This window comes from Microtus pennsylvanicus, chromosome 9 (genome assembly GCF_037038515.1).
Source record: "Microtus pennsylvanicus isolate mMicPen1 chromosome 9, mMicPen1.hap1, whole genome shotgun sequence".
Classification (NCBI taxonomy): Eukaryota; Metazoa; Chordata; class Mammalia; order Rodentia; family Cricetidae; genus Microtus; species Microtus pennsylvanicus.
This window is the reverse complement of record NC_134587.1, coordinates 46,351,867-46,365,296: the sequence shown is the minus strand read 5'-3', so window position 1 is coordinate 46,365,296 and position 13,430 is coordinate 46,351,867. Positions and strand designations below refer to the sequence as shown.

The 13,430-nt window shown below is 44.9% G+C and overlaps 1 protein-coding gene across 2 annotated transcripts in view; it reads right to left on the bottom strand.

The window, feature by feature from the left end:
- The window catches only part of Abl1 (ABL proto-oncogene 1, non-receptor tyrosine kinase), a 119,980-nt gene that overhangs the window by 24,423 nt on the left and 82,127 nt on the right, over positions 1–13,430 (bottom strand). For both annotated transcript variants that reach the window (XM_075985780.1, XM_075985781.1), the window contains exons 2-3: positions 6,511–6,684; positions 5,582–5,877 (exon numbers count right to left, since the gene is read on the bottom strand). In XM_075985780.1, coding sequence (XP_075841895.1) covers positions 5,582–5,877; positions 6,511–6,684 — 470 coding nt within the window. The remainder of the gene's footprint in view (positions 1–5,581; positions 5,878–6,510; positions 6,685–13,430) is intronic.

The following is a 13,430-nucleotide window of genomic DNA, read 5'->3' as shown; positions in this document are numbered from 1 at the left end:
CAGGTTATTTCATTATGGCAGTAAAATGCAGACACGGTTATTTTTGTAGCTTATAGTATTAATATTGGATCATTAAAACTTTAAAGGGAGATAATCACAAGGGTTCAGTAGCAGATCTATACTCCCCTTTTCTGCTCGCTAAGGACATAACACAATTTTTAGACTTAGGCAGGCCAAATGTGTATCTATAAGTCTACTAAAATAAAAGTGCAAGACAACTGAGATTTGTCTAGACATACCCCTCGCTCCTTGTGTGACAACTGTGGTCTGTGAGAAGGGACATCTGAGCAGCAGGGCCCCCTTTCACCTCACAGCACCGAGACGAGCCTGTCAACAGTTCTGGGGACATAGTGAGTGCAGTGAGTGGGGTGTTATCACACAGCCTACCATTGGCTCGGTACCCTCACAGCCCACAGACATAGTGCCCTCTGTAGGGTTTGGGGAGACAGGTCCCGGTCTCTTCCATTCCTCAGAAAGCCGTGACTAAGTTCATTTTCCAACCTAAAATTTACACACCAACATTCCCAGCCACGTTCCAAGTCACACCGCCCACTCTGGCAGTTGCCTTTTGAATGCTCTAGTTTTTGAGAACTCTGGTGATGATTGGGACAAGCATTTGGAATTTGGGGTGCGTTCAGAGAAGCAGGTGAAGCTAGTGCTGAGTGACTGGTTCTGTGCTGTGCCGCCCTGCAAACATACAGCATGCTCAGGCAGAAGTCTGCCTCTTCCTGATTGTTCATGAGACACTCCCAGGTGCCAGGGTACAGGGCAATGTCACTTGTGCTTTAGAATTGAGACAGACTGGCTCTTCAGAGCCGCTCACAGAAAGTCCTCAAGTTCCCACCCGTAGCAGTTCCTCTGAAAGGAAGGTAGTTAGTTAGCAGGCTCCTCCAAGAATGCTCGCACCACCACTTGGTTCCAGGGAAGGGAAAGCCCAGATAATCCGGAGGTCCTGGGACCAACATTTCCTGCCTGGGTTCCACTTCTATCAACTTGAGCCTGTCACTTCTGAAGCTAGGAAACTTCAAGAAGAGGGAAGGCTTCAGGGTCTTGGGAACTGTGGGAATGCACAGCTGTGGCTTGCAGGAGTAGGAACAAAAAGCAAGAAAGGTTCAGAAAACACAGAGCACAGAGAGGTAAACAGGAGTAACTAGGAAGTCAGATGTTTGGGCCCGACAGAAGAATCTTCTGTATCTGGTTGTGACTGATTGGCTGATTTAGAAATAAAATATCATCTTTATCAGCCCCAGCCCGCCCCTCCCAGCATTCTGAAATGTTTCCTTTAGTAATCAAAGAGGATTGCATCAAAGCCCTGCTATGTGGGAAGCATTCTTCAGTATTGAGTCCCACTATCCTGCCAGGGCTGTGGTACCTCCCCATCCTGACGCCTGTCTCTCACTCTTGGGACATGATTCCACCCAATAATGCTTCCTTTAATGTGAACTTCTGTAGATAAACGCCTCATCAAGGGCTGAGAAGCCTACAAAGTCTCCAGACGCCTGGATGGCTGATAGGAGAACCTTTTCCATGGTGGAGTAGATGAGCTGCCAGTCATGGGAGTGGCCTGTATACTCTGAGCACATACCAGATTTACAGAGGGGATTTTAAACTCTTCTCCACTCTAAGCAGAACTTAGACTAAGCTCAAGCTAATGAGTTGTCCCTCAGACCACACCTATCCAAACTGTTCTGAGGCTGCTGATTAAAGAAAGGACTCTGGGGACAAGACAGCATGGTCTTGCTCAGTGTAGACCTCAGTGGTCATCCTGAAGCAGCTTGGCTTGCTCCACAAAAAGAAAACAGAGGAGAGCAAACTGTCATCTCCAGAAACCCACCTCCTAGGGAAAAGGTACTGTGTTTTTTTTTTTTTTAAAGAAGTGCTACTCTGGAGTCCGCCCCAGAGTGTAAAGATCTAGCTCTACCCACTGCATGTCTGAGGCAGCCTGGCTCTAACTGCAAGCTGTATGGCTAGCTTGCCTAAATGAGGAGATTCCAAAGGCACTCACAGCGTGTGGATTGGATAGGGAAGACAATCCCCAATGGATGGGGGCAGCACATCATCCCCAATGGATGGACTGAGTAAACGGGGATGGAGAAGTCAGGTGGCGGCGGCACATGCCTGCAGATCTCTGTGAGTTTGAGGCCAGCCTGGTCTACAGAGTTTCAGGACAGCCAAGGCTACATAGCTTTCCTGTTTGGGAAAAAGGGGGAAGGGGTTCTGCTTCTAATCTTCTGGGATGTGAGCAAGCAGCAGCACCTGCCACACTTACCCCACCAAGACTAGTCAAATAAACAAACCTTTCCTCCCATAAGTTGCTTTTGGTCAGGCATCTGTTCAGTGTTGAGAAAAGGAACTGAAACATCCCAACAGTCTAACCCTGTACAATAACCACAGTGCTGCACTAGAGGCCTTCAGAGACAGGCAAGAGGACATGAACACTCAAAAAGAAGGAAATCAGAGGCGTATAGTCCAGTGTGGTGATGCATGACCTTAATCCCTGTGCTCTGGAGGCAGGGGTGGGGCAGCCTGGTCCACATAGCAAGTTCTAGGAGGAAGAGTACACATGCTCACATGCTACAAATGAATGTGTGAGCCAGCCAGGAAAATGCTAAAGAAGATGACAAGGGTGCCGGCCCATCAGACACGGATTCAAAGAACAAAGATGCAGCTAACTATTCAAAGTGTCATGCTAAAATCCTCAAGGAGAGTTGAGGATCCATAGGCCTCTCCACACCTGTAAGGGAAGCACACATACTTCTCTAAGCAGGAGAAAAGACAAACTTAATACATGGAATAAGGATGACACGTGTACTGAATCTGGGAAGATCACCTTCTTCAGCAATCAGTAACAAGGATGGCGTATAGTCTAGTGAGAGCTGGTAAGTACTTACTCTGGTAAGTCTGGAGACTTACCCCAGAGATCTGCGAAGGCAGACTGGAACAAGCGTTGCAGAGGGAGGCTTGGCAAACTTGACACTAGCTTTAAAGAGCGTATAACCCATGATTAGTTCCAGCCACTATCTTACCCATGTTTATACTCGAGTGCATAGTAACAAATGTAGGAGATCACAGTCAGAATTTTTTTGTGCCAGAGGTAGTGGTGCACACCTTTAATCCCAGCACTTGGGAGACAAGTAAATCTCTGTGAGTTCAAGGCTAGCCTGGTCTATAGAGCTAGTTTTAGATCAGCCCAGGCTATAAAAACAAACCCTGTCTCAAAAAACAAAACAATAACAAAAAACAAAATCAAAACAAAACAAAATTGTTCTGTTTTGATTTTTTTTTTTTTGCTATAGTTTTACACTGCAGTTCACTGTCATGATGTCTGGCTTCAAATTAAGCACTCTTCTTGCCTCATCTTCCCAAGTGCTGGATTACAGTGTGACCACTACAGGACAGAAGCAGGGCTACATGAGCCACTGTGAAACTCTTCAAAACACCTTGGAAAGGAAGGAGCATCAGTATGCAGGCACCACCTGTGTCTCCGCTTCATGAGGACAGATATACTGGGTAAGTCTAAACAGGCTGACAAGACAGTTTTTATTGTAATTAGTTTGCCATTTGAAACCACGAACATTCATTACATACTAATATGAAACAAAGCTGTGTGTGGCAGTGCACACTTAATCCCAGCAGTCAGGACTTCAGAGGCAGGAGTGTGGCCAAAAGTTTAAAGCCAGCCTGGGCTACATAGTGATATCCAGGCAAGCCAGCACTACATAACAAGATCTTCTTTCAAAAACAAAATGTGTGGGTGCATGTACAAAATGTATATACATTAGCCAGGTGGTGGTGGTGTATGTCTTTAATCCCAGCACTTGAGAGGCAGAGGTGGATCTCTATGAGTTTGAGGCCAGCCTGGTCTACAGAGTAGGTTCCAGGACAGGGCTGTTACACAGAGAAACTAAATCTCTAAAAACAAAAAAAAATATATGAATTGCAGCACTGCATAAAGAACCCAAGGTCACATGCAAGTGCTACACCATGGAGCCAGCGCCCCCCCAATAAACAATTTAGATGCTGCGATGGTTTGAATAAAAATGGTCCCCATAGGCTCATATATCTGAATGCTTTGTCACCAGGAGTGATATTATTTGAAAGGATTATAAGGATTAAGAGGTATGGCTCTTTGGAGAAAGTATGTCACTAGGGGTAGGCTTTGAGGTTTCAAAAGCCCATGCCAGCTGGGCAGTGGTGGTGCATGCTTTTAATCCCAGCACTTGGGAGGCAGAGGCAGGTGGATCTCTGTGAGTTCAAGGCTGCCTGGTCTACAAGAGCTAGTTCCAGGACATCTAGAACTGTTATACAGAGAAACCCTGTCTTGAAAAACCAAAAGCCCAGCTTCTCTATCTCAGCCTACATATCAGGATGTAGTAGCTCAGCTATTTCTCTAGCACCATGCCTGCCCACCACCGTGTTTCCTGTCCCTATGCTCCCCACCATGATAATGGACTAAGCCTCTGAACCTGTAAGCAAGCCCCCAATTAAAAGTTTCCTTTATAAAAGAGTTGCCTCTTGTATCTTCACAGCAATAGAACAGTGACTAAGACAGAAGTACATGCCATCTGTACTATGCTACCTGCCAATCAATGCTGCCCTCTGACAGAACCTGATGCCATGCAGAGAAGGACCCCAGCCTGGTGCCATCAATTATTCCCTTGGGCTGGAAGCCTTGTCCCTCTAAGCCCCCCTCTTACTGACGCAGGAGTGCAGATGAAATAGCACCATCCAGGAGTAGAGGTGAGGGTTAAAGGGGAAGAGGACACTAGCACTGATAGAACTGCACTAACCACATTTTTCTTCTCTTTGTGGACATTTAAGGAACAATGCTTATACAAAGATCACAAAATAACATGTTACAACAAAATTAGAAAATACACTTTGTGCTTGGAGACCAATTGGTTTACTTTGATGTGACCTTTCTTAAGAGTTGGGTACATTTATTTTGCACCTATATCCATACTTTATCACAGGAAGAACACTGGGTGTCAAGGCCAGGGAAGTGCTGCTACTGGGACCTGCAGCTTTACACATGAGGAGACTACTGATTGATTGAATATCTCTCACTGAAGATCAATCATCATCACTATGAGAATTTACATAAAGGGCTGAGAGGTGGTGGCACACACCTTTAATCCCAGCACTTCGCAGGCAGATCTCTGTGAGTTTGAGACCAATCTGGTCTATAGAGTAAGTTCTAGGACAGCCAGGGCTACAAAACGCAGAGACTGTATCAAAAACCCAAAGAACAAATAAAAAAAATTTACAAAAAGGAAGAGGCTTATTATAAGAACTTAGAGTCCACTGGGAGTGGTGGCACATGCCTTTAATTCCAGCACTGGGAAGCAGGCAGATCTCTGTGTGTTTGAGGCCGTCCTGGTCAAAAAAATGAGTTCCAGGACAACCAGGGCTGTTAAAGAGAAACTCTTTCTCAAAAAAAAAATAAATAAATAAATATCAAAAAAACAAAGCAAAACAAACTTACATCCCAGACCCAAGAGTATCCCTGTGCTTTTCAGAGAATCCTACACACAAAGACCAGGGAGCCATCACTACTGATCCCAGTCAGGGGGTTACCCACCTTGCCATCGGAAGCGGTGTTGATCCTGTAGTGGTATACCCTCCCTTCATATCTCAGGGAGATGGACCTCTGGCCAGGACTACTCTCACTCTCCCGCACCAAGAAGCTGCCATTGATCCCACTGCTCAGCAGATACTCAGCAGCATTTCGGGACACAGGCCCATGATACCAGGAATGTTTCTCCAGGCTGTTGACAGGAGTGATGTAGTTGCTTGGGACCCATCCTTGGCCATTTTTCGTTTGGGCTTCACACCATTCCCCATTGTGATTATAACCTAAGACCCGGAGTTTTTCACCTTAGAGAAAAGAACCAAACAGATGTATCAGTTTGGATGATCGGCTTTCTTCTTTCCCATCTTTCTCTAGCACATCTCATCGTCCTGTTACTCGTGAGTACACAGGAGACAACTCTGCCTTGGCATCTAAGATTATTCAAGTTTACTCAAAAGTTCTGTTCCTACTGCAAGGAAATGTTTTAGGGAAAAAAATGCTTTTTCCGGGGCTGGAGAGATGGCTCAGAGGTTAGGAGCATTGCCTGCTCTTCCAAATGTCTTGAGTTCAATTCCCAGCAACCACATGGTGGCTCACAACCATCTGTAATGAGGTCTGGCGCCCTCTTCTGGCTTGCAGTCATACACACAGACAGAATATTGTATACATAATGAATAAATAAATATTTAAAAAAAATGCTTTTTCTTGATGATAAAAACAATACCAAATCCCCATGTTTCCAGCCTGAGATCCATATGTCCTCTTTTGTAGGAACATGGGAAGCATGTGCACAGGACTGCTGCCCTGGAGCTTCCTAAGGGTAGGCTCTGTGCTCTGGAGGTATCTCTGTCCCCACACTAGAAAACTGTCCTCTCAGGGAGCAAAGGGCAGGCCAGCCAAGCCACCCCCTTCACCCTTGCTTGCTGTTTTCCCGTTACCTTTAGTAATGCTGAGAGTGTTATCTCCACTGGCCACAAAATCGTATAGCGCCACAAAAAGGTTGGGGTCATTTTCACTGGGCCCAGCAAGAAGGTTTTCCTTGGAGTTCCATCGAGCTGCTTCACTGAGACCCTGGGGCTCAAAGTCAGATGCCACTGGTCTCTGCAGGGCTTCTGCAAGACAAGGAGGAAAGGGCAAATGAGACTGGAAGAGAACTTGGGAGATATGAGCTGAATTTTTACTGATATATATCAATAATATATATTATATATATTTATTTTTACTCAATACACACACACATATATGTATATGTATATATATATTCAGATTGGGCCCTAACTGTCCTGGAACTCATTCTGTAGACCAGGTTGGCCTCAAACTCAGAGACCCACCAGCCTCTGCCTCCAGAATGCTGGGATTAAAGGTGTATGCCACCACTGCCTGGCTACATCCATATATTCTATGTTTTTCATAGAATTTCAGTTGTCTTTACCAAGTATTATGAAAGGCACTATGTATTTTCATTCTAACTGATGATTCCTTGTAGTAGCTTGAGTAAAAATGGGTCCCACATGCTCACATGTTTGAATGCTTGGTCTGGTCCTCATTAATGGAACTATTTTGGGAGGATTAGAAGGTGTGGCCTCTCATTTGAGGTTAGCTCTGCCTACTACTTACAGAACAGGATGTGAGCTCTCAGCTACTGTTCCAGCCACATGCCTGCCTGCTGCCATGCTCCCCATCATGATGGTCATGGACGCTAACCCTCTAAAACCGTAAGCCCCAAATTAAACAATTTTTTATGAGTTGCCTTGTTCATGATGTTCTGTCACAGCAATAGAAAAGAAACTACAACATTCCTGTTCCCAAATAGTTGATTTAAACGCATTCACTCAGGCATGCAAGATGGTTCAGCAGGAGAGCAATGACTGTAAATCTGACAGTCTGAGTTGGATTCCCAGGACCCATGTGATGGTTGGAGAGAAATGACTTTCTGCAAGCTGTTTTCTAGCCTCTATACACATGCCATGGCATATGCACACACATACACACACCAAATAAATATGAAATTCATTAATTCAGGTAAAATTCATGAATTCAATATGAGTTTACTCAGAGATAGACATAATCCATCTCTTTGGTCTGCCATTGTCTACAATACGGAGTAGACATTCTTGAAAGTACTTTTTTTCTTTTTCTTTTTGAGCCATGGTTTCACGTAATCCAGGCTGGTCTTAAATTCCTGATTCATCCCAGATGCTGGGGTGGTAGGCCTGTGCTACCAGAGCTAGCTTAAAACACTTCCATATATCAGTGTTGATATAAACAACCACGCATTTCCATCCATCCCTCTCGATGTTGGTCTGAGAGATCTCCACCCTCTACTTCTGCTTCTACCCCGAGACAGCTGTTCCCCATGAGGCTGTTTCTCTCCACCTTCCTACGGTTTCCCACTCCTCCTCCCACTCAGATACAGCCATCATCACACATTTTTTAACCTGTGAGGGCCCTCACAGTCTCTTGTGTCCTAAAATAAGAAAGCCTCCCTTCTGTGTCTGTCACATCTGAAGCTGGAGTTGACCAACACTGCTGGCACTAGAGATGGGTACTGCTCATAGACAGTTTCTCGTTCTTTTATCTTCTTTACATTTGAACCGTATTCCAACTGTCTAGGTCACCTTTGTGATACCAATTTGCAGAAGGGCTTTGTCTGAGAAGATCAATCTTATCCAGAAGGAATGGCAATGCAGGGAGCTATACATGACAGCACAGGCCACTCCGCATGGCAGCGCAGGGCGCTATACACTACAGCACAGGACGCTCAGCATGGCAGCACAGGGTGCTAAGGAGTTGAAATGCCAACTCCACTTAAGTGAAATCACACTAGGAAATCAAACTTGAGAAAGAGATTGGCCTTGAGAAGAGTGGAAGACTTACAATCGAGCCACACACAAACAGTAACAACAATTACCATGCCTCCGTATGGATTTAGAATACTACACCCCACACACTGCCGCCCCAACAAACACCATTTCTTTTGGGCAGTTAAACCAACCTTGAAGATATATCTGACTGCATTCACCCAAAATAGTAACAACAAAATGCCAGAAAGCCAAATATAAAAGGCTACCTGTAGTTCAAGCATTAGGGAGGCCTCAGGCAGGAAGAGTGCCTGAAGTTCAAGGCTAGTCTGGGTCATGGAGAGTGTGAGGCCATCCTGGGCTATCTACTGAGTTCCAGGCTAGTCAGTGCTACACAGTGAGGCCCTGTCTCAAAGAATGAGGGGGAATGAACTATGCAAAGGATGTCTGCAAGAAGTCAGCATAAGGAGCACAGTTCTTTCCTTTTCAGCTCCGATAGTCATTTCCTACAGGACAAACCGCCACTACTGATGACTGTCACCATGCTCAGTCATTTCATTTTATGCACTGAGGGCAAAGATCACTTCAAGGATGAGGTCGAGTCATGTGGCCATCTCCAGCTGTGGGAACAGAGAAATCCCAGCAGGCCTGTCCTCTGTCCAGGCTTACCAAGCACTCCAAGTGTTCATGTGGTCAGGGGTTAACTGCCAACTGACTAAAAACACTGGCTAAGGAGAGATTTATTTTTGCTTTTGGCAAAAAAAAAAAAAAAACCTTTAACAAATAAATGACAGGTAATTGTTCATTTTAGTGAAGTAACATGAAATGTTTAAGACCTGGAACTGTGTGTGCCATACATTCACATGTGTTATTTTGGGTACAGGCCTGAGCCAGAGATGCATGTTGTGTGTTTTCCTGTATTGCTCTCTATAATATTTTTTTGAGCCTAAATTTCACTATTTTGTCTAGGCTGGTTGGCAGGCAACTCCAAGGACCCATTCACATCCACCTCAACGCTGGAGTTCTGGACACACATCTGCCCTTCCCTCAGGTGATGAGGACTTGAACTCAGGTCCTCTTGCTTTCACAGCAAGTACCCTTGACTCAGAGCCATCTCTTCAGCCCCAGAATCCGTTTTTATCAACTTTGGCCCTTTTCCTACCTCGTGTGTTTTGCTAGTCCCAACCAAGGACTATCCTTGGCAGTTGAGTGCTATGACTACAATCATCTCTTTTAAGTCCTACCTGGAGACAAGGACCAAGGTCCGCTGCAGAATCTTCCTAATGCACATGGTCCATTCTGGTCACCGCATGTTTTCTTCCCCCTTTCCATAGCAACCTGGCCTTTATGAGTCTTCCTGAAACGCTCACTCTAACTTCATAAAAACAACTACTTTCTATGCTATTTTGTTAGTTTTACATTCAACAAGGACCCACACCAGCCTTTGGTGGGGAGCAGCACAGGAAGGAGCCAGTAGCACCTGTGTCCAGGAAAGCATGTTCTACCACAGAGGGAAGAGCACTGCCAATTCAGTGGGTTGGGTAAGTGATGCCCAGCAGAAGAGCTCCTGTGGCTTACAAAAGTAAACTGTTTGGCAGAGGATTTTTTTAAAAAAAAGATTTATTATTTATTATGTAAACAGTGCTCTGCCTGCATATATGCATATATATATGCATATATGCCAGAAGAAGGCACCAGATCTCATTATGGATGGTTGTGAGACACCATGTGGTTGCTGGGAATTGAACTCAGGACCTCCTAAAGAGCTGCCAGTGCTTTTAACCTCTGAGCCATCACTCCAGCCCCGGATTTTTTTTTTAATAAGATTTAATTTTTATTTATTCATTCGTTTGTTTGTTTTTATGTGTATTGGTGTTTTGCCTGCACATTTGTCTGTGAGGTGTCAGATCCCTGGAACTGGACTTACAGACAGTTCCTTACAACAGTGAGCTTCCCTGGGGGTGCTGGGAACCTGGGTCCTCCAGAAGACCAACCAATGTTTTGTTTGTTTTTGTTTTTCGAGACAGGGCTTCTCTGTAGCTTTGGAGCCTGTCCTGGAACTAGCTCTTGTAGACCAGGCTGGCCTCAAACTCACAGAGATCCGCCTGCCTCTGCCTCCCAAGTGCTGGGATTAAAGGCATGTGCCACCACCGCCCAGCACAAGCAGTGTTTTTAATAACCATTGAGTCATCTCTCCAGCCCTGATTTATCTTTATTTTTAATTATGTAAATGCATGTATATTTGCATGCTGAGGTATTTATGAGAGTGGAGAAGCCCATGGAAGCCATAAGGGGGCCGGAAGTAGGTGTTGGATCCTCTGGAGCTAGAGTTACAGGTGGTTGTGAGCTACCTGACATGGGTGTTAGGAACTGAACTGGGGTCCTCTGCAAGCATAATGTGTGCTCTAAACTGTGAAGGCCTTTGTTCAGCCTCTGGTAGAAGATTCTTAACATAAAAGAATTCTTACATAACAACAGTGGCTAAAAGATAAATCTTCACTATGGAAAAAAAAGTGAACAAGACCCATAAACAAACAATTCGTGGAAAACTAAAATCATTAGACATGGAAAGTGTGTAAAGCCTTGCTAGGAATCAAAGATGCCAATTCTTCAAACTGGCAGGCCCTTCTGGACACCAGCAGGAGTGTGGGTGAGACATCATGACAACTGGCATTCTTCTACAGTGCTTGCAGCAGGGTATGCACTGTGAAGCTGGGTGTAACACAAACCAGCCTCAGATTCACAATCTCTCAACATCTTTGGCAATTTATCCCAAGATTTACAAACAATGACTTGTGTACACCAATTTTAAAAGATAGCGCACAAAAAAAGGAAGGTTCAAAATACCCACTGATCAAGTTAAGGCAGACTATGCTCCATCCATAAAACAGGATACTTTAAAAGCCATTTGGGATGTTGTAATGTGTTTTTTTTTTTCTTCTCAGTTTTTTTGAGACAGGGTTTTTATGTGTACCTAGGCTGTTCTGGAACTCACTCTGTAGACCAGGCTGGCCTTAAAATCACAAAAATCTGCCTGCTTCTGCCTCCCTGTGCTACTAGCCCCCTTAGCAGGATGTTTTAGACAGGGCTCAGTGGCAGAACACTATCCTAGAAAGTGTACGCCCTGGGTTTAAGCCTCAATACCACAAATAAATAAACAAAATACTTTTGCAAAAAACAAAACAAAAAACCTCTCTAATGGCTTGGGAATATGTTTATAACACATTCATTAAAATTTTATATTATATCCTGGCATATATAGTAATATTCCAATTTTATAAAAATTTTAAAAAGAACCAGAAGAAACTACACCAAAATGTGAGCAGCAGCTAACAGAAGGTTGTGGGAGGATTATAAGTCTTTCAGCTGTCTTTACACTCTCTCCTATATTATGGCTCATTTGTTAAAATGACCAGGTTATTTTTTATAATCAGCTCCCAATCCCAACACTAGAATAACATGTAAATAGAAGCCAGGGATGCTTACATAACAGACAATTTAAAACGAGCAGCTCTGGGGAGGGCCCCTCCCACTGTCCTGAAAGAGCATTTATGTGTTTCCCTGCATGCCCCAACCCAGGGCCAGCAGCACAAGGCTTTGGAAGGCTGGGCCCGTACAGGAAATGAATGCTGGGTCATGCATACAGAAGTGCTTTTCTTCTCAAATGCCATTTGACCTCTTCTATCAAACATTCTGTTGCATCTGGATTTGATCAAAGTTACATAACTAGGGGAAGTGGCCTGGAAAAACACCTGGAGTAAGCAGGACACAGATTCTGTCCAGAGGTGAGGAGTGAAGCGGGTCTGTCCCAAGGCTGGAACAGAAGCTGACAATGTAGGTAGGGGGTGAAGGCTTTGTTAGAAGAGAAAACTGTCCTGCAGCTGCCCCTGATCCTACAGGATGGCCTCCAAGCCCTCGCTCCATCCCCTCCCCCACCTTCCAGTCCTGGTCCTCAAGTTAACAGCCAAAGCCCAAAGGGAAGTATTGCTCATGCATGCCTCTGGATGGAGACATCGAGTGCGGCCTCGGTTCAACAACAAAACCTTCCAGCCAATTCCCAGTCCAGGCTGATGTCAAAACTGACTCACGGTGCACAGATGCCAAGTTACTTTCTTCATTTCATAGTCAACTATGCTCGTCAACCATAAAAATGATCACAGCTCACAAGGCCAAACTGCAGAATGTACTCAAATCTGTGTTGCTCAAGACATTAACTTTCTGCCAGTCCCACTGTCAGGAAACCATCCCCACCCCCAAGCTCGAGAAAGCTTCACTCAAAAGACTGCCTCAAGTGCTCCTCTCCTGTTGTCTCAGAAACTCTCTGGCGGTAGTTAATCCTTGGACAATAAACAACAGTGTGTGCTAGGATTTTCTTCCCCATCACAAGCACTTTCTGCTATGTCCCTTTGAATCACACTTTAAATACATTTGATATGGATCTTTAAATGTGCCTGTTGTCCCCTTTAAGACCATTTTGTTCTCTTGCTGTAAATTAGTAAGCATGAGCTGCCCATCAGTGACATTTAGCAAGAATTGCTAATCAGTCAGTTGCAGCACCAAGAACTGGTGCCATCCAAAAACTACCTCCTAGCTACCAGAAAGCCTTGGCTCCACTAGGAGGGTATCGGACTGTCAGGAAGTATGATAGGAGCCATGCCACAAAACCCCCTGGGTCTGTGCATGATTCTCTTGTTTGGACAGTACTCTAGGAAAACGGTTTGGGTCTTTCGAGTATAAGTTAAAGATCGTTTAAAAAAAAAAATCCCTTTTCAGGGTTGTGAGTCACTGAAGAAAAATGTTTACAGAAGATTCTTGGATATGGCATATCTGGTCTAGACCACTGTGAGCGGATGCTGGCCCCTGAGTTCCAGGGGCAGGAGACTTCACTGTCCCAAGGGGAAGGGAGACTTCACCTCCAGGAAAAACATCCCTAGGAAGTTCCTGCCTTCCTGTTGGCACGAGTACCCTGGGCCCATGGAGTGCAGGGCAGCCAGCTGCACAGCACTCACTGCTGTCCTCACCTTGGGCTTTGGGAGCCACTTCCGAGTGGGGGAGGG